The sequence below is a fragment of the Condylostylus longicornis genome, unplaced genomic scaffold (genome assembly GCF_029603195.1).
Source record: "Condylostylus longicornis isolate FDR11 unplaced genomic scaffold, ASM2960319v2 ptg000004l, whole genome shotgun sequence".
In the NCBI taxonomy this organism is placed as follows: Eukaryota; Metazoa; Arthropoda; class Insecta; order Diptera; family Dolichopodidae; genus Condylostylus; species Condylostylus longicornis.
The window spans coordinates 501,122-526,546 of NW_026577973.1; the positions used below are offsets into that span (position 1 = coordinate 501,122).

Sequence of the window (25,425 nt, forward strand, 5' to 3'; positions counted from 1 at the left end):
TTCCAGGAAATTAAAATTTATCCTATAAAAATATAGAAAAACGAATGAAATTGCTTTCATCTTCCTACATATGTTTTTACAAATAATAATTCAGTATAGGAATATGGTCGTGCACATAATACTGTCGAATTTACAACTTTATTTACATGTTTTTCAATTATTTAAATTGAGAAATTTAATAAAATTTTGAAAATGTATTACAATTAAATGGCATTTGAAAAGAAAAATAAATTTAGAGTTTTTTACGTTTAAACCTCCAAAATAGCCAAATAGTTTCAGAGCAATTTTAAAGTTGAATGTTTTAAAAAATCTTAAAAAGATTAAGGATTTCAAAGGAAAATTAAAGGTTTTCGTTTTGTAAAACAAAACGATAAAATTCCATTTTGAAGACTTGAAATTTTCTATCGAGTTTTTTTGAAATTTTTAATTTTAATAAAATTATTCGTAGATTTCCTTTGAAAGTACATTTGTTTCTTCGTAATTCTTGTATATTTTAAAAAGGAGCCGTAACAATGAGTTGTGTTGGCAATTTTCTATTAAAAATTACTTGTATTTGTATCATTTTGAGTTTATTATAGCAATTGCCGCACTTTTTAAAAAAAAAAAAATACAGTAAAATTACATTTGTATGTAAAAGTAATGATAATAAAAATGAATAACAATATTTCCGCTCCTCATTTCTTGCTCTAAATTTTTTGCAGCATCGATTTTACATGTACTTTGTCTATCATAACTCAAATATAGGGCACTACATTAAAAAAACATTTGGGGTACAAGTTTTCTGTATTGAAAAAACCAAAACATTTTTTTTTTCTTACTTATCTTTCACTCGTTGCCAATGTCACAAAGAAGCTACTTTTCATTTTATATACATATTTCATTTCTCGTTTGACTGAGTTCAATATGCTGTAAAAAATATTAAAGATAATAGTACTGAATCATCTTTTTGTAATTTTTAATCCTTATGTGTATTCAATTATTATTCTTATCTTATTAACACCCAAAATGATAAAATGTTTTAATAACAGTCATCAACATGAATTGTTATAAAGTAAAAGAAAAATGATAGGCAATTGGAACTAAAATATTCTTATTGCTTATATAATTTAGTGTAACACATTTTGCAGTTTTTTTATGATCCAAATTTTATTCACCAAAAAAAATTATAAATTCATTGATTTAAGACTTAAGTTTCTCCCATGTGAATGTGATAGAATTGAATTGAAAGTATAGGCACCGCGCGTAAAATTTAATTTTCCATAACAAAAATGTCGAAAATTGCTTTTCCGAAATAAGCACTATTTAAAGAATTTTTTCTATTCTAATTTAATTAGTTAAATTATTCAGAATTCCAAAATTATTTACTTAAGAAAAAGTATAAAACTCAATAAGATATTCTTATTAAAGTTGTATTTTTCCGAAAATAATGTTTTGATTGCCATTATTAAAAACCAAAAATTTCAGCTAACGTTTTTGTTTTTTGTTTTTTACTATAGGATTTTTTGTTGAAGATCCCACTATTGCTGTTGTTTCTAATATTGTTGTAGATGGTTCTTTTACAGATGTAATTAAATTTACTTTCTCATTACTATTTACTATAGAATTTTGTTCTAAATCATTAAAATCATCACCATTTGTATTATTTTTTTTGTCATTTTCAATTCTATTTACTTTTAAATTCTTCGTTGTATCTAAAATCTCACAATTATTGTCCTTATTTGTAATTACAAATTTTTCATTATTACTATTACTATTATTCGTTGATGGTATTCTTATTTTTATGCTTTTATCACTGGCTGTATTACTTAACACATTATTCATTTTAGCATTAATTAAACTTTCTATTGATTGTTTAGATTGATTTGATTCTGATTCGGGTGTAATTTTTTGATGATCTAGTATAGCATTTTTTAATACTAAATTTTTATTATGGAGTTCATTGACAGAAGTCTCAGATATAGAACTGTCACTAAGAGAATTTGATTTTGTTAAAATATTTGTATCACCTAAATTATTTTGAATTCGATTAATTCCAACAACACTATCATTATTTTGTTTCGATTGAGAAATTCTATTAAAATCACAAATTTCATTATTTAATTTCGGTTGCTGTTGTGTGTTACTTGATATTGATGATGAAAATTTATCACATTTATTTGTATCGCTACATGAACTATTACTACTGCTACTACAACTACAACTATAATTAAGATTACCGATACTACTTAATGTATCAGAATCGGAAAGATTATTACCATTATTCATATTATTATTTCTACATAACGTATTATTAATAGCATCATCAAAATCTTTTTTACTTTTATTTTCCCGATGTTTTTGATTGTGATGATGTTGATGGCGATTCCTATGATGATGTTTGTGATCGGACGTCATTTCTTTTAAATTACTACTAATAATAAAGGAGCCTTGATTCGTTCCATTATTTAATGCCATCATTGAATTTGGATGAGATTCAAATGATTTTCGAAAGTTAAAATTATTATTATTATTACTAAGATTACAGTTACCCAAAGATGATGATTTTAATTTTTTCGATGGTATTATAACAGCTACCGTAGCAGACATTCCAGGTTGACCATCTGACATTGCTACAGCTGTGTATGTAGGTAATTGTTTTTCATTTTGAATATTATCATTGCCAGCAGTAAACTGTTTTTGATGATGGTTGCTTATATATACTGCTGATGATTTTAATGGATGTTTTTCTGAACAATTTTGATAACGTTGAACATTTTTTAAACGATGGCAATCAGCCATTTCATCAAGATTATCTTCTAGTGAAGAAATTTGTAAATCATCTGGTGTTTGTGTTGTTGGTGAACAACTATTACTATATTTTTGATTTGATTCCTCTATGGTTGTATTACAACATATATTAATTGATGGTCGATTTGAATTACAGCTGGATGAATTGTTATTACAATAATTATTAACTAAATGATGATTACGATTCGGTGTAACATTAGTTACAGTTGAATAAATATCGTTTTTACTTAAAGTTGTCATTAATGTTGATTGACTGCTAACTGATGTACAACGACAATGGTTACCCGTTGAACCGCTGCGCATTGATATACGATTAGCATTATTAATACTGTTATCGTGTAGCAAAGACAAATCGGATTCCCTTTTATTAAGATGAACAACTGTTGTACGATGATCCAATGTTGACATATTTAAGCGCATTGATCCATTCGGTCGTGGTAAAGCACTATAGTAGTTGTTATTTTGTGTTTGGTAGGATCCAAATAGGCCACATTGCCTTGCTAAAGTAAGCTGAAAATGAAAAATAGAACAGATAAAATTTATAGATATTTTTTTTAGTCTTCAATTATGAAAGTGACATTGTACTATTTTTTTTAAATACTATGTGTATTGTAAAATAAAAGGTAAATTTTTTATATTAGAAATTTTTAATAAAAAAAAAGATGAATATTCAATTCAAATGAAAGCCTGAAGCAGTGAATTAAAAAATATATTTTACAAAAACAGGAGAATTTCGACGAATTCGGGAATTTTCATGAAATATTAGTTTTCTATTACATGGGAGTCATCCTAGGAAAATTTTTATAATAATTTTTTCCTTTTCAGTAAAATATTTTTATATTTACTGGAATGGGTTAATAATTTTCAGGAATTTTGTTATACAAGGCCACAAGGGTCGATATTTAGCTATTCAGCTGGAAAATATATATTTCTTAATTAGAGTTCGCTTAGTTTAAAATTAGAATTAATAGAAATTTAAAATTAAAATGGTCCCTTTGTAATCACCCAAAGGCTTGTTCTGTTAATGACAAGTTTTCTTCTTATTAACCCTGATGTGAAAAATATGTTTACGTTCCTAAAATTATACCATCTTTTCCTTTTGAAATATGAAAATTAAGATATGATGGAAAAATAAAAAGTTAGCTGAAACTTTGAATTTTTGAAACACTGAGAAGTTCATTAGAAATTTCTGCTGAGGAACCTTTAATGTATAATGTAACTCAAACATCGTCAATCCCTTTATAAGCGTTGTAAATTTTTAAGTATTTCCTCAATATTTAGAAGAATTTAATAAAATCCATTATTTAACTAGAAATATTAATTTTGTACATTGAAAAATCGAGGGTTTTATTTTATTTATACAACAATATTCATTTCATGTTCAATCAACTCTATTATTATAACCATTGTACCCGCACTACATAGTTTTAGAAAAAATTGTATTATACAAGTGCAATATGATATTGACTGACTATTATATTTTTTACAGAAGAATCAATAGAAACACCATACCTTTTGTGTAAACAAAATCTAGAGTGACATAAGAGTTTACTATTTATATAGAACATTTTTGATAAAGTTCAAAAACAGGATAACATTTAAACGAGGTTATTATAAATTATAGATTGTTTAAAAAGGATATTCTTATGCTAAAAAAAGAATTTGATATTGCGACTATTATCATCGTTTAATATCTTTGGACATTTGTTGTTTATATTATAGATTTTTTGATAACACATTGTAATATTATATCCTGATATATATCCTTGCCATCAAATATATTGAAAATTGTATAGATCTATTGGTATTTTCATTCTATAAGGAAAATCAACAAATTTTGAAAATCAATAAAACTAAAGGGTGATAAAATTTAAAGAATTATTATGAAATAAATAATTTTTTTATAACAAAAACCATTAATAAATTGCTTTAATTTTATACACATTTGACAAAGACTGTTGTAACACTTAGAATCATAATAAAATCACATAGAAGAATTGCTTCTTAGTATTTCCATTTTGTGTTATTCAATATGAACTAGAAACTTTCATTAAATTCATGAAACAATCAACCTTTTAAGGTAATATTTTATTGAGGAAAAGTTTCAAATTTAATTTAAATTTTAATTATATTTTAATATTTTATATAAAGTTATTGGATTATTATTGCCCATAAATTTTTATTCTACTTCTCTTCTATTTTGTAACGCATAGCTATTTCTTACAAAATAATTTTAATTTTCGATATTTCAATTGATACAAATAGCCATAAAGTAAGTGAAAATTTTCTAGTTACAAAATATCAAATATTCTCGACCAAATTCTATTTTGATTAGTCCTTTTTCTCGAATTACAAAAAAAAGGATGAATATCAGTTGAAATTCTTATCGTTTTCTTTAATTGCGGTAACTACTTTTTATTCTAAGAAATTAATTTCCTTTAAGTATAAATTTGGGTTATAAGAACTCCTTTTCCAATATTTTCTTTTATCTTTATTTTATCCGTACTGTATGCAATAATAAGAGGTGGTATATAAATTTAATATAAAATTAAATGTATGCCTTCCCCCAATATTATGCTTTTCCTTTTCTTGTCTGACCAAATTTACTAATATTTTTAATATGAAACAGTGGATCAAAATTATAATAACTAGACTATTCCATAAGAAAAAAAAATATACTTAATATTTCTATTATGAAAATAATAATTTATCAAGAAAAGCCAAGAATATTTTAAAATTTTCATTTTATAACCATATAGACCAAAGATTCATGAGTGTGAAATGAAAATTCATATAGCATAAATATATAAATATATGTATATATGTGTATATACTAAGAATTGTATACGGGAAATGGGCGAAAATGAAACAAAAAGTATATTAAATTACCTTGAAAGCATTTCGAAATTTATGACTCATTATATTATATAGTAGAGGATTTATACACGTTGAGAGATAATACATTACACCGGAAACATGATTTAGTACCGGAAAAACTTTCTTAAAAAGCTTAGAGGGATTTTCAACTGTAGATCCATAGACGGCCATTAAACGTTGTGCATGAAATGGTGCCCAGCATAGAAAAAATGCTACCGCAACAGCAACTGTAAAAGAAACAGAAAAAATAAAATAAAAAAATTGTTTAAATTATTTTTAGACTTTTTTCTGAATATTAAAAAGTATATTAATAAATCATAAATTAAAATAAAATGTTTCTAAACTTTTTCCTTCGATTTTTCCAACATAGTAATCATAATATTAATTTTAAGAAATTTGATTACTTTAAAGATATTTCTATACACAATAACTTTAATTCTATTTAAGGAATTATAAAAAATTTCTTATCCGGATCTGAAGAATTTAATGGGTTTTAATATTTTAACTATGCTCTCAGGTGAATAAATAATATGGCAGTAAATAAAGTTTAAACAAATTATAATTATTGTACTTAAAATCCTTTCTCATATACTTTTCAGATGCTTTTCCTATGTGTGAGTACTCGCATTTTTATTTTACATTTATTAAAAAATAAATTTATTATAGCTAAATATAAGTTCAAGGATGTTACGTGTAATAGAATTCTATTATATCATACAGTGTGGTTATGATGAAATGTGGAAATTTATTTTTTAAAAGTAATTGCATTTGAAATTTTTTTAATAAAAGAATATTACAAGTATAAGCACATTATAGTTTTTATTAAAATGTGCCTTATATGTAATTGATAATTCATATGTGGTATTCACATAAGACTCAACAATTAGTATGGGCTGAATATAAAAAAAAATAATTAACGTAAAATTTAAGTTAGAATAATTTGAGAAATAAATATGTGAACACATATAAGCTGTACAATAAAATTTATTGTGGCATTAAATTTTAATGAAATTAAAATTTAAATCTCTTTTTAAATATACATAGCTAGTATGTATTTCTTAAAATATTTTGAATTCATGATATTTTTGAAAAATTAAAGCAATATTGGAAATCTCCTAAAATTTTTAAGGAAGGGGGCATTTTATTATGGAAATTTTGATTGGAAGCCTTCTTTATGATTGTCTTTTCAAATTATTTTGATGTTTCAATATGAATTGAATTACGGTATACAAAGGGGAAAATGCATCAAAGCTATTTTACTTCCTGGTTTCTTATTGATTTTAAATGTTAGAAAAGACCTTTAAACCAAATAATCAGACTCAATCCTTAAATGTCGCGTATTCAGTAAAAATTTGAATGGTTTTCTGCGCTTTCATTTTTTTCTAAATTATATTTTAAAAATTTTTATTATTATAAGATTGTTTCTGCCACTTCACATTAAAATAATGAAAGAGTTTTGATCGTAAAATGAAGAAAAATATAAAAATTTTTACAAATTATTCAAATTTTCCAATGAAGTTTGGAATTTTATATTTTTTCCTTACACGTTTTGCCAGTTTTATTCAAAAAGACAATTAATTAATGGTTTGATGGAGAATATTTTTCTTTTTATTACAATGCATGATAAAGTTACTTTCATTTTTGTAATATTTTTTTAAATATTTAATCCGACATTATAAAAAGTATTTGTATACTTACTTAACATTCTTATTACTCTTGTCTGAGCACTGATTCCTCTGTCATATCTTTTTACACCATGCAGTAACTTGCTTTTCTTTAATTTTATTCCAATTAAAACGTATAAAACGCATATTGCAGTCATTGGTCCAACAAAAAATACACATCCTGATACAGCAAAAACATGTCCATAAAACCAGTTTTTTAACTAAGGAATAATAAAAAGAAAAAAATTAATTTATTTTTTAATATTACTATGAACAAATTAATGTCTTAAATTGTTATAACAGTCATAAAAGAATTCTTTTAAAATTTTCTGTTTAGAAAACTATATGAAATCTGTTTCGAATTCTTGTATAATAATGGTGAACTATATATAAAACAATGTTTTTATAATTACAAACTAACAATTATATTCTTGAATTTAATTATATTTTTATAATAATTGTGCATAATTGAGTATATAATGTATTCAAATATATTTATTATTCAATTTAAAAGGACTATAATGGCGTAATCTGGAGTTGCATTTAAAATTTAATTGAAATTAATTTCAAATTGAATTTTACTATATTCAAGAAAATATATTATAAAAACAAACGAACCAGTACCCCGATCATATCCAATTTAAATAGCATTCTGGCATTTACTATAATAAAGCATTTGTGAAAATTTGGTGAACTTAGCTCAATTAGTTTTTTGAGTTATCGTTGGGGCGGACGGGCGGATGGACAGGCAAAGCTAAATCCACTCAGAATTTTGCGCTGATTGAAAACATACACTTGAGTCTACATCTCAGACCTTTATTTCTTAACGTTACAAACGGTAAGGCAAATTTAGTATACCCTTCGAACATACATTCGTACGGGTATAAAAATCTTTGGAGTTTTAGTAGGTGCATAAAAAAATTTTAATGGTATATTTTTAAAAATTTAAATGACATTCAAGCAGGATCATCTTTAAGGATTTGCTTTTGATTTTAAATTCTTAAAATTACATTTGCTTAATATTACATTTGCAAAATTACAGCAATGCTAAATTACTGCATAAAATTTAAAATGTTTTGAGCTTTAGTTATGCAAGCGGCTCGTTTTAATAAAATTATTTTATTGCACTTAACAAAGTTTTCCTATAATTAAACGAATTATTAAAATGAATAAATTTAATTGCATAAAATTGTCTGAAATATTTACAGTTCATATTAAAATTTTTAATTATGCTTAACATAAGGGGAACTAATTTTAATTGTTCACTTCTAGATACAAATAAACTTTTGTCAACTCTTAACGACTAGCAACATTTTTATCATTAATAAATTATGCGGAAAATAAAATATTCTTTAAAACTAAAAATTTTCTGAAATACAAAAGCTTTCATATTTTAATAATACAAAATATTCCGCTACTTTATCATGTGAAATAATTTGCAATTTTTCAAAAAAGACAATTATTTATAAAATATAAACTAGAATATTGAATTTTCAATATTAAAATCCTTTATTTATTTTATTTCTTCTTCACATACTCAAACCAATTTATCCTCTCAAATTGTATTGTAAATTTTTATTTTATTTTATATTATAAACATATAATATTATACAAATGTATAAATGAAAACATACCGTACATAATGTAGATCCACGTTCCGCTATAACAGCAAATTGCATTGCTTGTGGAAGTGCCAGGATAAATGCAGTCAACCAAATAGCTAGTATAAATTTAATAGCACGTGATAGTTTTGACATACTATGTTGTCTGAAATTATATAAAAATATTCACACATATATTATATAAATATATTGTATACTATATGCATTTTGTACATATACAGATGAAAGAACTTTAGTTTTAAGATTAAATGCACTATAAATTCAACAAATAAAGGAGAAATAGCTAAGCATTAAAAAGAATAAAATTTATTTGTATTTTTTATTTATCTATAAATCTATAAACCATTTTAAAGTTGTATCTATTGTAAATTGAATTATCTTAATGTTCTTTTTGCAAAAATTGAAAATAAAATCATAAACCACTTTAATTTTGCTTATTTATTGTTCTAGAAAATGGTTTCTAATATAAAATGAAGACATAAAGAAATGGCTTATTTGATATTCCTAATATATTCTTACGATACGAGTAATATCAGTTCTTATGTACAAGAGATAAATTCACGAGTTTCATAAAAATATTTGAAAAAACTTATTGCTCACAATAATTGAAATATAAAATAGACTTTTCAAAATTTAATTGTGAATGGTAAAACTTTAAAATATTAATTTTAATGTCTTTGAAAAGTTCTTATTACTGTTATACATATTTGGATTTAATTTGAAAAGAAAATTGCTTTGCTATGATAAAGCTTTTGATCCTTAAACAAGTTTGAGTCAAAACTGTTTCAAATGATGTAATTAGCAAAATGTGATGTAATTTAATTTGTAAAATTAAAAAAAGAAAAGTTGAAAATTTAAAAAAGGATTTAAACATTAATTTTTTGATATTAAAAATATAACCGCCTAAATTTATGCAATACATAATAAAAATTTTTCATTTCATACATTAAAGTAGATATATTGGAATCTTTCCATTTATAATATTATTTGTAGATATTATACAAGGGTATTAGTTGAATTTCCAAGTTCTTTCATAAGTTCTCTTATATTTCGTTTCATATACTTGACAATAATGTGACAAAGTATTGCATATCTAACTTCAAAAATCTTGTTTTCATAATACCTTAACTTAGTTTATTTACTATTTACTTTTAAGATTTTATTAGAGTATCCACCAAACCCAAGAAATTCGAAATCTAACATACTTTCACAAAAAAAAAACATTTCAAATATTCCAACTGAATGATTTTCAGTTGTTATATACACGTTGAATCATTCAGATAATCATTCTATATTATTATATATGTTATACTAACATGTGTTGTAGACATGCTCGAAAAGAAACGTTAAGTGAAGTATATTATGTAAAAGATAAGCTTATTATTATATTTCCTAACTCTCACTACTTTTTTATTATGTAACCGTTTTGTTTGTATTAATGATTTGCTCATTATATAAGTACATAACCAACTCAAAATCAAAGTTGATTGATTGTTATTAATGGAGGTGGTTATACATATGTATATGTTTATGTATATTCATTTATTTACAAACCTCGATTAAAACATATTTATAATGATATGGAATAATAAATCATTGGATTTATTTCATTGAATATTACATAGTTATCCATATTATTACAAAATTTTTAAGCAATTTTATACTTTAATACTGTTAAATATATATTTGGTAGATATTATTTATATACAATATAAATACAATTTCATATATTGAATAAATCTTTCTTTACATAATATGCTATGGTAAGTAATTTCTAATCTTTTATGTTATTTTCTTTAATACAATAATATTTGTATTGTAATGTTAATATTTATATAAATTAAATAAAATGTTAATCCTTACCTAAATGGATGACATATTGCTATATATCGTTCCACTGAAAATGCTGTTATTGTTAAAACAGTTACATTAGCAGCTGTTTCCAATAGTGTACTTTCTGTAATACAAACAAAATCTGTAAATGGATAAGACCTTGGATGCCATAATGAATAAAGTTCTTGTGGTAATCCTAAAAATTATGAAAAAAAAAAAGACATTATTGGTATTAATTTGTCATTAAAAATTTTAACAGGAATGTAGTTTCATGAAAAATTTAAATGTGAACAAGCTCATAATTTGTATAAGTATACGTATGTAAATTTTTCACTATACAAAATTTTGCAAAAAAAAAAAGTTGCTGAGAAGCTCTAAAATGCAAATAACAAAATAATATTCTAACTCTTGTTATTTTTCATCACCTCACAACTCAGGAATCAAATTTTGTCGAAATATTGTAAAAATATTGTAAATGTAAAAGACGTATTAGATCTACTTTAAATTTTCTAAAATCAATTTGTTTTACAGAATAAGGACAATGCCTGTATATAAATTTTTTGAAATTAGATAAGAATTTAATCGAGAATTAACCCTTCAAGTATTGAAACAATATTACCTTACGCAAGTTAAAGTAACTTAATCGTAATTTTAGTAAAAAGTTTCGAAAATTTGTCTGTAAAAAATTGGGTACCAATACAATACTTTCTTTCTCTCAAATCTCGTATAAAAATTTTTATTAATTATTCATTTTAGTTGTCAGCCCATTTTAATCTTATGTACGTACATAAATATGATAAAAATCTTATGTATATACATACAATATATAAATTATTTTTAAGCTGGTTTTTCTATTTTGTTTAATATTATATTTTCTGCCTTCAAATGAAATAAAAATTATTATTATGATTTTTTATATTGAAGAAATCCAAAAAGGACATAATGAAATAATTCTTAACAAAGATTTTTGTTTTTTCTATTCAAATGTCATGCACGAGTATTATAATAAATCCTTAAAAAATCCAAAAAGGAGAGAGAAATCTATTGTTTTCGATTTCGAATAAAATATGTGTATTTTCAATTATGTAAGATCTTTGAAGTCTAAAAGACTGAAAAAATTAAAATATCGTTATATATTTTGAGAATATTTGTTTTTTGTGTTTTTTTTTTGTTTGAAGGCCAACTGTAATAAATAGCGAAAAAACATTAACAAAAGGAAATTCTAAACGACGTTAAAATATCGTTTTCTAATGCCGGCAGTAATTATGCGCGAATATCATGGTCAAAATTTAATAAATTTCGGAAATTCTCTTATTTTAATTATTTGTTTTTCTTAATTAAAATCAATTATATAATAACCTAGTGTATGTTATTTATCTAAATAGGCATAATTTTGGAATTCACATGTTATACGTAAATGTAATTAAAAAAGTAAACATTTGGGCTCTATTGCACCAAAGATTTTTGATTTTTCTGTTGGAGTAAGAGTCAAGGCGCTTATAAACTATATTGATAAAAATAACTAATATTTAAAAAAAAAATATTATTGAGTTAATTAGAAACAATTTGATTAATACATTTTTGCAGTATTATCAAAATTATAAGCGAATATGTAAAAAGTAATTTAAAATTTTGTGACATTTCGAATGATTTACCATTACTATAACAAATGCGGAGAGCAAATGAATAGAAATACTAAAATATTTTAAAATTAAATATAAAATTTGAAGCATTTCTTCTTGGATTTTCGAAATGTTTTCTTAAAAGAGATTCTACACTTTTTTCCCATGAACGATCTATTATGAGTTTTTCATCTGTGGCTAAGACCATAATGATGATTTGAACAACTAAATAAAAAATTTCAAATTCATTCAATATTGTAATCAACTAAATAAATAGCACTAACTAAATTTCAATTTATTTTTACTGACCGCATTGCATACAATAAGGGAAGTTATATGATGGCACAAAAAAAGATGAAACTGAAAATTTTTTAAAAATTTAAGAATAATGAACTAATTTTATATAGTATATTTTTTCCCAAAAAAAGTTTATTTATTTTAACTAGTTTTTTTTCAAGTAACGGAATGATTCGCAAGCATTCCGTAGGAAAAATTATTTCCAACAATTTGTTGTTTTTAATTAATCAAGCATCAGAAATGTTATTTTTTATAGTCTAATATTTTCGATAAGACAACATTTTCTGTTACCTTGAGACAATGTTAAGTAAACAATTTTAAATTTTAATTTTCACGGAGATTTCAGAAATTTTACTGAGATTTCCTTTAAATTTTTCTGAAGGCCAAAGATGACGGAGAATGGGCAGAGTGAAATTAATAAGCAAAATTTTCCCAATAAAATTTTTGTCTTATTGCATATAATACTATAAGGCAATAATTTTATTAAATATAATCCCATTTTTTTTTAATTGTATAAATATAAATTTTCTATGTTTTGGGAGGCTGGCGATTCTTTTATATTTTTAAAGCGTAAAAAATCTTGGAAAGAAATGAAAATATTTTTCCTATTTTTTTAAATTCAATTTTTATCAAGCCCTTAAAATTTTAACATTGAACTCAATTTAACAGCTCAACGAATTTAAATAACTAAATATAAAAGAACATAAAATTATACTGTTCTTATAACGCAATGTTTATATACAGCTAATTAAATTTGTATAGGATTTTTATAAAATTTATGAGGTTCCATTTACTTATTAAAAAAAAAACAAAATCATTAACAATAAAATAATAACCTGTTTCTATTAACCAAAATTTTTATGAATATTTTCCGGAATATACCTTGGAAAATGAACAAAGAGGAATGTTTTATTATATTAATTATAACACGTAGGCAATTATAATTCACTTTTCTTCTCATAAGCATAACATTAATACATAATTGAATTAAATTAAGATCATTTTTGTGTAGGAAAAAAGTTATATTTTCTTTAATTAAGAATTTCTCTGCTGAAAGTTTTTATGATTGTAATAATGATTTTCCTATTAAATTTTACTATTTTACCTCATTTATCGAAATAAAAGTACATTTATTTTTGAAATTCTCCAAAATAATCAAAATAATAATGATAATTTGTAACTTGGATACGATATTCATTATACAAAAATTTTATTTTTGTTCACATTAATTTTCATTTAATATGAAAATGTTTTATAGAAAATATTTTAGTTCCGAGTAGAACATTAAAATTTTGTTCTATAGCATTAACAAAAAAAATCGATTACATTCTATTCAAAATATTTGAAATTATTTTGAATAGAAAAATATTTTTTTTTTGCGTAGATTTCAATAAAAATAAAAAAATCTTTAAAAAATTTAGCATTGAAAGAGGAAACTGAATAAACTTTTTCACCGTTAAAAAAAAAAATTAAAAATAATGAACATATTCTTTTCTTGCATTTATTTAAGTTTATATAACTGTATATTGACCATATGATGTAAAGGATATTATTTCAAAAAGTTTTAAAATAGTATTTCCTAGTAAAGCAGAATGAGTATCCATTTGATTATGTGAATTCAATAATAGAAAAGAATAGCAACGGAATCTCTATTGAACAAAATTTTTGCGAATTTTTCATAATAATTTTCATTTAATGCGATTAATAGGTATGAACGTATCTAATTACGTAAACCATTACAAAATCTATCAGAAATTATTTATGTAGGTATTCATAGTGAAGCTTACATAATTTATAAAACTTCAAAATATTATCCCGTTTATATTTTATCGGCTGTATTACACATACATATGTATTTAAAGAGTAATGATGGCGAAAATTTATGATGATCACAAATTTCATCATGTTATAAGAAATGACGTATACACACATGCATAATTCAATAAAATTTTGATTAATACAGGGTACTACCGTTTCTTTTGTAATTGTATAATATTTCTGTTGCAACTTAACATCATTTACTGCAATATTGCAATTTCCTCTCATTTGTTGCAGTTTTCCACTAAAAAAAATTTTTGTTCATCTTTTGTTGTGATGTTGGTTTAAAGAAAAATCCGGAAAAAAAATTGTTTTTCAATATAGAATTTGTTTATCAAAATTTTTCAAAAATTTTATATGTTGTTATGTGCCGCTCTGTTTTGAACAATTGAATTAATAAACCTTTGTCTCCTAAGCTAAAGAATATTGATTTTAAGCATTATCTAACCAATAATATCTTATCACACTTCACATACAATTTATATACATGTTTATATACACATACATATATATATTTTGATAAAATGATCAACTTTTCGGAAAACTTTCGGAAACCTTTCGGAATGATAAATAGGTTTTCTTCAAATTTGTAAAATTTTATTTTTTGGTTGAATTTTTTTTATAAATTTTTCTAGAAGATCGATTTTCAGTATATCTCTTTGAAAGTATACCCTTTTCTTCTTTCAGAGTTACCGTAAATAATGACCTAATAATATTGTGATAAAATTTTGGCATAATGTTTGCACAAGACATTTTCACATTTTCGGATAATTCCCCCTTCCAACTAGTACAAATTCATTTTACCAGGTAAATACATACAGTTCCAAAAATATACACCGTTTTCTTATAACGGTATTTAGACTTTACTTGTAATCCCTATACCCCTATTCATGAAATTTAGTTAAACATAACATTAAAATTTATTTGGATCACTTATTGCAAATTCATCTAATATTGCAATCGATAGAAGGATAATAAATTAAATTTAGAGGAAATTAACTAAGATTTTTTTTAGCTTACTCTATTTGATTTTAATAAATTGAAAATGTAAGATTCTTTAGTTTGCATTACTATATAAGCATGTCGCTTAATAAGTTTCCGACTGACTCGTTTCCTGTTTTAGAATTTCTATTAAAAGCATAATTTGTAAATATAATTCTATAGCATGTAGCACAATATTGCTAAAAAATATACCTATACATATATACATTTATCAAAAACTTTTAATACTAAACACGTGTATAAAATTCCCCAATATCACTAAAATATTAAACGTGTATAAGATTCCTCTATATACATCTATAGTTCAATATACCAAAACTTTCAATTCACAGAGTGAAATTTTATGTAGGTATTTTATTTAATTTTGCTTTAATTGTTTACTTTTAATGTATCAAATTGCCTTATTAAATTTTCTTGAGAAAGAACAGTAAAACTTTTAATTAGACCATTATGTCCGAATTTCTTAAATTTTTCATTTTTCTTCTTAAAAATGATATTTATAGATTTTGTAAAGAAAAATTCTTATATTAAAAGAACAGAAATATTGATATTTCGAACAAAATATTTTGTACGTTATTGAAGTTTTATAATGACATTGCCCTTTATAATTTGTAGTCCTTTAAGAAGTTACTATATTACGCAAAATGATTACGTTACAAGCTGTGAAATATATTAAGGAAAGCTATATTTTCGTGTACTATTCCACACAGTTTTTTGTTTTATAATTTAGAAATTCGAATTGGGGATTTAAAGTATCTGGGAATGCAGTTTTATAAAAAAAAGTTTCATATACGTACTAAATACAAGGTTTTGATACAAATCACATACATTATCAGAACTCAACAATATTTACCGAACGATGAACGCATACTGTAATCGCGTTTATCACCAAATATCGAATATTGAGTTTCTGCGAAAATGCGCCCATGCTAATTTACGAAACTTTAATTTAACGAAATTAAATTTGAAAATTTAATATTAGTTTTGCCATTTCAAAAAGTTTCCTACAAAAAACAATCGTACTTTAGTTGAAAAAATAACCTGAACAAACTCAGAAAGAAACAACACCTACAAAGGTCCTATATATATAAATTGAACTACAAATGTATGTAGATATATTAAAGTTTAAAATAATAAAAACAAAAATTAATAAATTTAATACTAAGGTTTACTGGCGGCGGAAAATTTAATGGAATAAATCTGTTGTTCATTTTCACATCAAAAAAATTTTTTTTGTATTTTGTCACGTATAAAAGAAACAAAAACAAAAAATGAGATCAAAAGAATATTTCATTTCAACCTCACAAACATGAAAGTATTAACAACATTAAACCCACACACATTCTAAAGGATTAAAGTTAAAAAATCCTTTTGAAGAATTTTCTGCTTACAAAATTCTAAACGAACACAATGTCTATCACACATTGGTGTGGTATAAAATAATCTTTAATAATAAAAAAAACTATGGGAAATGAAATCTATATATACATATGCCTACGTATTATATATATAATATAGTGGTTAGCAGTCAATCAAACTCTAATGTAAATCTTAAAATTTACTGAAACTTTAAAAATTATACAACAAAGATGAATGAATCTTCGGTAAAATACAAAATAAATACCTTGAAAAAATCAATAAAATTTTATGAGAAAAATTTGCCATAGACAATATTTTTGAAGAATAAATTTTCTATTAGACAAGAATATATTAGGGTCATATATAAAATATGCAGTTTGTGTGGTGAAAAGTATGTTCTAATTTTACGCTGTTGAAGGTTTATGCTCCGGAGAACGATGAAGTTTTTACTAAAATTTAGAAGATTTAAGCAATACTTAAAGAGAAAGTACAAATTGAAATCATCATGTCGTTTATTTCTGGTTTTTTTCATACAACTTTTGAACAGAACAACGAATTATTCGGCAAAGCTTTTAGTTAAATTTGAAATATTGAAATTGTTTTAGTTGTATTTCTTGCAAATATATTTGCAATTGTACGAGAAAAGATATTTGTCATGATCAATACTAGTTTTTAATGAAATATTGATTTTGTCTTTAAGAATTTGAAAATTGAAATTAAAATTATGCTCAAAACGTGAATACAACATCAAAATTTTAAACTATAAAAATTAAGGGCATCCTTGAAAATGTAACTGCAAGTTACATCAAAATCAATGTTTCACTTTTCTTTTTTGAATTTAGTCGTTCTAAAATTTAAAATTATTGTATGAGGTTTCCAAAAATATCATAAGTAAATAAAGACAGACTACAATTTTCACTTGGTATTTTGTTTTTTTTTCATACTTTATATGTGGGTGAAATTGTTTTCATATTATTTACAATAATTTTTTTTACAGTGTAAAAATCAATTTTTAAACAGGAATTTTTTAAATTGTTTACATTTTTAATAAATCTAATAATATCATGTAAAAGTAGCAAATATGAAATAAATCTAATCCTGTAGTTTTATAGAGTACGGAATAAAAAAAACTCCTTTCCTCTAAACAACAATAATTCAGTATTAATGAAAATTTTTTATTATTTGAAAAAAAATTTTAAAAATTAAATAGGTACAGTAAGTCGGTGATACACATAAGAATGTTTTTCAAGAGTTAATAGGCAGTTGACAAAAGGAAGCAGAATATACGTAAATTTTTTTAGTATGGTGACACTCTTGATAAACGCAGTCGTGGGAAGTTTGGTCATTGTATTCTAATATGAATGAGTTTTGCGATATGATTGAAAAACAAAATCAAAAATAATAAATTGAATACTGAAATCTTTATAGATTTTAGAAATTGACAAAATTTTAATATTGCAAACTTTATAGATCCCAAAATATAACCAATGATATTAAAAATTTACAGCGACTATTCAAATCATTGCTGTGATTGAACTCGTAGTAATTATTAATTAAAATTTAGTTCATATCTTGTAGATCTCAAACGTTTATTTCGTACCGCTACAAACGTGCGCGTAACTTTTTAATATGCTTCGAACACTCGTTAAAACAAAAACAAACAATATTATTTAATTTTATATATAAAGAACACTAAATATATTTTGTTTAATGACGTGTATTATGGGATAATGTATCCTAGCAAATAAATACTTCAAAACTTACTACACATTTTCAAAGTAAGTAGAAATCATATAATACTTTATAAAACATACACATGTGTATACATAAAACAAATGATAACATTTCATCAGTCTTAAAAATTATTAGAAAAAAAATCTATTCAAAACATTTCGTTGTACGAGTATGAGAGACTTATTCATTCACTTATCATACAAGTTCAGTAGGAAGTCGAATTATTAAGGACAATTTACTGATTTAAGTGAAAAATATTAGTAATAAATTGAAATCTAATTCAATTTACTGATGAGTAAATTTGTGCATATGTATGTATGTTGAAACCAGATTTTCGCTTTCTTTTTTCTTTTCTTAGTTGAAATATGAATGTTTTATGGATCATTAATACTTCATATTATGGACAAGTATTGTTATTTTATATTACAAAATAATAATGTGACAAAATACACATGTACATATACCTAAATATAAATTGCCGCAAATATTTATATTTCATAAATTGTAAGTAGGCGAATTTTCAAATAAAAAATCATAAACAGATATTATAAGACAATTTATTATAAACTTACTAATATGCCACCAGCAAATTGTGAAAATAAACCTACCAATTCTTGAAAAAATTCTTTAAGTTAGGAAAATTTTTGAAATTGAATAATATTTCAATACCTACACGTGTATGACTTTAAAGATCCTTTACTTGAAATAATGTTGTTCGTTCAAATTTGAAATAAATGTTGTTCGTTAAAAATTATTCGAAGTTTTAAAAAATATTGAATAATTTAATAATAGTCAATGGATATTATACATTTTAGGTAAAATAAAATGAGATTATGATTCGAGGTGTCCTGTAGTTAAAAAGACAGGATGAGAACAAAAATTAAAACTTTTAATTTATTATTAAATTTTAACCATAAATACTACTCGTACAATCTAAAGGATTGCTTTCAACTATTGTATTTAAACTGTGGCTTTGATTATGGGAAAGCTCAAATCTGAAAATTCTGAAGCATTGAATATTCTTCAAAAACGGTGTACGTATATTCTAAATATAAAAATATTAATAAAAATGTTATTGATCAGAAATCTTATATTCGAAAAACTTTCCGAAATATTGCCAATCAGTTCTTCATATCAAATGACTCTGTTTTTACGTATACGAAAGTCTTCAAAAAATTTCGAAAAAATATTTAAATAAATAATAAAAAGGAACAAAGTATATATTGCAACCCGATATTAAATTATAAAATACAAAATGGCTAGAAGGATGCTTTTCTCGAGATAAAAAATACAAAAAAAAAATTGTTTTTATAAAATGTACCTTTTTAATTATGATTTATTGTATACTCGTATCAGTGAAAAAGGAAAAATGATTTTTTGAAAATTTTTAAATTTTTGCAAAGAGAATAAGCTGTGTAATATTTTTGGTACGCGGTTTATAACATCCAGAAATAGTTGAAGTTATCATTATATTTAAGAATATAATTTTAAACCACTCAATTAATATAAGGAGTGCATGCAATAAAAATCTATATTATAAAAAAATTTTTGTAGAAAATTTCTTAAAGTTAGTCAGTGTCTGTAATAAAACATTTTTCATAAATTTGTTAAATTTAATAATCTAAATGAAACGTGGATTTCAATGAAAAAATAGAAATTTCAATCATACAAAGAGCTTTAAGTCTCTAATCTACCTAAAGAAAACTTTCCGGTAAACTCGAAGAGACTAAGAGTGAGAGAAGATACATAATATTGGAATAGCGTTGTAGAATTAAGTGTAAAGTTTTCAACATGTTGGTAAAGCAAAAATTTCAGAATTAGTACCATTACATATAAATCATTCGAAAAATAATTTAACTCACCTGATAATAACAGCAGCAAATCCGAAACAGCCAAATTAAATAAATAAAAATTCGTTGCTGTATGCATATACTTATTACGAGAGATCACAATGCATGTTATTAAATTACCAACAATACCGGAAACTAATATAATTGCATAAAAAACAGTTATAACATAAATTAACGTTAACGCTTCACGATAGTTACGCTCTTTTAATTGTATTGTTGAATCATTAACATAATGTGATAGATTCTCAGGTGATATATTTAAAGCTTTACTTAAATTATCAATTATTAAATTATAATTTGAATTATCAAAATCTGTTATATTATTAATTATTCCATTATATAAGTATGATGCATCTGCTAATGTTGTATCTAATTGATAGCCACTTAATGTTAGATTTTCCGATGAAGATGATGAAGATTTTTCCGTATAGGCCATTTTTAAATAATTATAGCTCTTAATATCACTTTAGAAAAAAACAATATTGCTTGGAGGAATTTAAACTCTTTGATATCCTTTTTTCTTTCTTTTTATTTAATTTAATTTTTCGTTTTAATTTTTTATTTCCTCTTTATCTTTTAATCGTTTAATACACTTTGTTCAATTGTATTTTTTTCCCGCGTGAGCTTATAAACTCGTAATTTGTTTCCATCTGTTGCAGACAATTCCAGTAATGCTTTTATGCAATGTTCCTTTGTATATTTTTTTTATTTTTAATATTGTTAATAGCGAAAATTAAAAATGTTTTACTGTAATTGATTGCAAGTGTTGTTTTAAGCTATAACTCGATTTTATGCTGCAGTAAATTCAAGTTTGTAGTATTGTTTTTATCCGAATTTCAAGGATTTTTTGGGCAGCACACTTATTATAAATTGGAAATTCTGTTATTTTCTCTACTTTTGAAAACATGCTTCTTACAAAAACAGTATTCTACTGATAGCAATTATAATCTGTAAGAAAAAAAAAGGAAAAAGAAAAAATTAAAATTAATATTTGTGAAAAATTTAAATTATTATTAACCGTTTTGTGTGTTTAATTCTTTATAAAAAGCGTTTGTATAAAATTTAATTAACTTAATCTGAATTTGTTTTTGATATTTATTTTGAAGGAAAAGAAATTTTTATATTTACATTCAAAACAGCCTTAAAGAAATCACCATATAATTTAATTCTTGTACCAAATTGAGGTCAAAGTGAGATTTCACTAGAATAATATTTTACTTGAAACTTCCTTATATGTGCTTATACATTTTATTCCAAGTACATAATTAATGGCATATAATTTAAAAAAATGAATTAAAACAATGGTATACCTTGTATAATAATACAATATTTATACTAAAAAAGCATGAAACCCGCAAATAGAAGTGTTTGAACCCAAAATTTTATAATAACGGAAAAAAGCATTTCACAAGACAAAAGTTAAGCATGAAAATTGTGACGATAAGGGCTAAAATAAATCATGAAAAACGTACCGGATTCAAGTAAGAATTTTGTTATTAACAAAAATTATTATTTTAATTTCTCAAAATTATATTTTATGTTTTTATTAATCCATCCTATAAATACCTAAATGAAAAATATTAAATAAGTATTAGTTCATTTGGCTTAAATTTTTTTTTGGAAATATCTATAATTAAATTCCCTGAAGGATATTAAAATCTGTAACAGTATGACATAATGAAAGTATATTTATGTACATCTACATACATTCATTACATTACATATACTAAAGCAGGATAATACAGAAAATTTTATTACCGTCCACTAGAGTATATAATAAATCATTATATTGCATTTACGCTTACTACCATACAAACATACTTACATAAGTTACTTTGGGTAAATATTTGTTTTCACAAAATAACAAGAATAATTTATTTTTGTGTAATATTAATTTCAAAAGAATCCGCAATAATGTTATTTGATATTTTTAAGGAAGATTAAATTACATATAATATAATTAGTTAAGAGTGAAATTATTTATTTTCAAATAATCTTCTTATTATGTTGAGTCTTAGGAATGAAGAAGTAAAAATAAATTCTCGTTTTATTTTCTAAATAAACTATGTTTTTTTTTTCTGGGAAGTATAACGAGTTTTATTAAAATGTGATATTGTAGTGATACATTGAATTTGACAGAAGTGATAAATATTTCTCTTATGTCTTTAAAATAATTGGAACTACACGTAAATACTGTATTACAATAAATGTAAAAATAATGATGAATTGAATAATAAATTAATATAGTTTAAATTTAGCAACTTTAATAACAAATTATTATTTAAAACTAGCCAACATTTGCACAACAAATTTTTTTATATCCTACGCCTAAGTGGAGGCGTTGTGTTGTAAAATAAAATAATGTGTCGATTTAGGCATGTCCGTCTGTCCGTTAGAACACGGTAACTCAAAACCCATTCAAAACTAGTAAAACTCGTTACATTCTGTCACGTGTTCAATTAAAGCTCAAATATATTGTAGAAGTATATGTGGAATCGCTTAACAGATTCGATCGTTAGAACGAAACTCTTAATGCTGGTTTTGAATTATTTCAAAACCCTTTGAAGTAACTTCGTGGAATTTGATCAAAGAAAGTGCTGAATCATAGTTTATACATGACTCGAAAATTTGGGGCAGCTGGCTCACTTGGTTTTGATTTTGTAATCCTTGTGTGCTATATAGTTCAGTCAACTGAAATTTCGACTTTTCATTGGCATCAAATTGGTCTTCATATTTCGTGCCTAAAACCATGCAATTTTTATAGACACTTAAACATGACCTATGTATGTTGTGAATTAATAATTTTAATAGAGTTATTCTAGATTCTCTAAAATTTATTATAAAACATTACTACACAGAAATAGCTATATGTCAAGTGAAGCTCATGTATGAAATTTCAACTTAATCAGTTGAATAAATAAAAATAATTAAAGATACAAAATCGTATTGATGATGCAGCTCCCGGGACATGACATACCGCAAAAGTTGATCAACTATCTCACCTTCAAAGTAATGTCGTACGAATATATAAAATTTCATCAAAATTGGTTTAGCCGAATTTGAAATACCTATCTGCACCCACAGACAGACCGATAGACAGACAAGACATCGCTCTAAACATTGTTTATTTACGCAATGAAGTAAGTAAAAATGTAAATTTAATTTATCAAATTCTACAATATATTTAAATTTTAAGCTGAATTTAACAAAAAAAAAAAAAAATTTTTTCTCCTTATGTGAATTTTATTCAATTTTATTCAAAATACCATCTAACCATGCCGAATAAAATTTACATAAAAGTAAATATTTCCTAAAAAAAAAAAACTTTTTTAAACACAAAATTAATTTAGAAATTTATAATCGAATATTTTTTCATTTTTAAAATATGTGAACTATAATATAATTTTATATATTGCTTGTTTATTGATTTTGGCACGCATTCATTCAATATTATTTACTTATTTTCACAAACTGAGGCTCTTTGATATTCAAAATCGAAATTGCGTAAAGGAGCAAAATAAACAAACCTAATAAACCATTAATTTTCACCTACAATTTTTTTTTTTCTACACATTTCTATTACTATTTTCTTTATATCCTTATGGTTAAAATATATTTAAACAATTTTTTCAAATTTAAGAAATTTATTACACATAGAACATCGCACTATTAATATTAAGCGTTATACAAAAAATAAAAAAAAATATACTTTGTATAAGTTTCTAGGAAAATCAATGCGTATTGATATTCATGAAGAGGAAGTTAACAAGGAAGAATAATGTAATGTTCAATCAATAAAATGTTAATGATACAAAAGCAGTTACGATATGAACATTTTAAATGTGTATCAGTAGTTGATAACTTTAATTTTTTAAAATTTAAAAAAAAAATTGTGCAATCTATTGGTATTATTATATCTGTTGTTTTCATAAGTTAAATGAAATATCGATCAAATATACAATAAAATAAGAATTCTTTTACATAATGTAAAGAGTAAATTTTTAAATAAGCAGAGTGCCTGATAGTACAGATAACAGGCCAAAGTCAAATTCATAGTAGCTTTAAAGTTCCCAAATTTGACTATTATTGCAACAAATTTCGACTTATCACGCCGGATGAAGAGATAATTAACTTTTTATAATTAAATGAATAAAATCAAAGATTAATATTTTTAATCTGTAAATTATTTTGTTAAAAAAGTTGCAATGTTAAATCGTTTGCACAGCCAAAACTGTTATAAATTGCATTGCTGGCATTATAATGCTTTAGATTTAAAATTTCTCTGCATAATGAATAGTTACATAAAGAACTTGAAATACAAAAAAAAATCTATGACATAAAACCATAAAATATTACAAAAAACATAATCCATAAAATTAATATCATAATTATGAGCAGGGAATTATATTCCATGGAAATTTAAAAGCCCCAAATTTCTTTGACCATTGAAATATTTAATACTTTAACACTTGCTATGAATTGAAACAAAAGCAAATCCATAATTTATTACTACAAAAAAGATAATAATTCTTTTTATTCACCATAACAAATAATGAGCTTATTTCACTTAAATAATTTACAATAGAATCGTTCGCCCCTGGTCAAAAAAATATAAAAAAAAGGATTGAATTTAAGAAAAATAACATATGTGTAAATATTATTTGATTTTTTTTTTAATACATTTTGAAGGATATCTTATAAAAGAAAAATCACACAATTTTCCTCATCGCCTTTTTTTTTACTTTGTTTATCTATGCAATACACAAAGATTTTATAAATATTGAAAAATTAAAGGAAAAATAATAATATAAAATAACATTTCGTTACTTTCCTGTCGGTTTTCATAGCAATTTTGGAAATTTTTACAAATTTTTTTTTCAAGAAAGTGTAGGTATGTGATGTAATGTTGTATTTCAATATAAATTTATAAAAATAAAACTAAAATCGGTCTCAAAATCAC

The 25,425-nt window shown here is 23.8% G+C and overlaps 1 protein-coding gene across 1 annotated transcript in view; it reads right to left on the bottom strand.

Moving 5' to 3' along the window:
* Positions 1–629: 629 nt before the first annotated feature.
* Positions 630–25,425, bottom strand: part of LOC129614033 (putative uncharacterized protein DDB_G0282133) — a 162,969-nt gene continuing 138,173 nt past the window's right edge. The window contains exons 3-8 of the mRNA XM_055528415.1: positions 20,478–21,413; positions 10,814–10,979; positions 8,963–9,095; positions 7,363–7,549; positions 5,677–5,891; positions 630–3,297 (exon numbers count right to left, since the gene is read on the bottom strand). Of these exons, the coding sequence (XP_055384390.1) occupies positions 1,465–3,297; positions 5,677–5,891; positions 7,363–7,549; positions 8,963–9,095; positions 10,814–10,979; positions 20,478–20,901 (2,958 nt within the window). The 5' untranslated portion in view covers positions 20,902–21,413 and the 3' untranslated portion in view covers positions 630–1,464. The remainder of the gene's footprint in view (positions 3,298–5,676; positions 5,892–7,362; positions 7,550–8,962; positions 9,096–10,813; positions 10,980–20,477; positions 21,414–25,425) is intronic.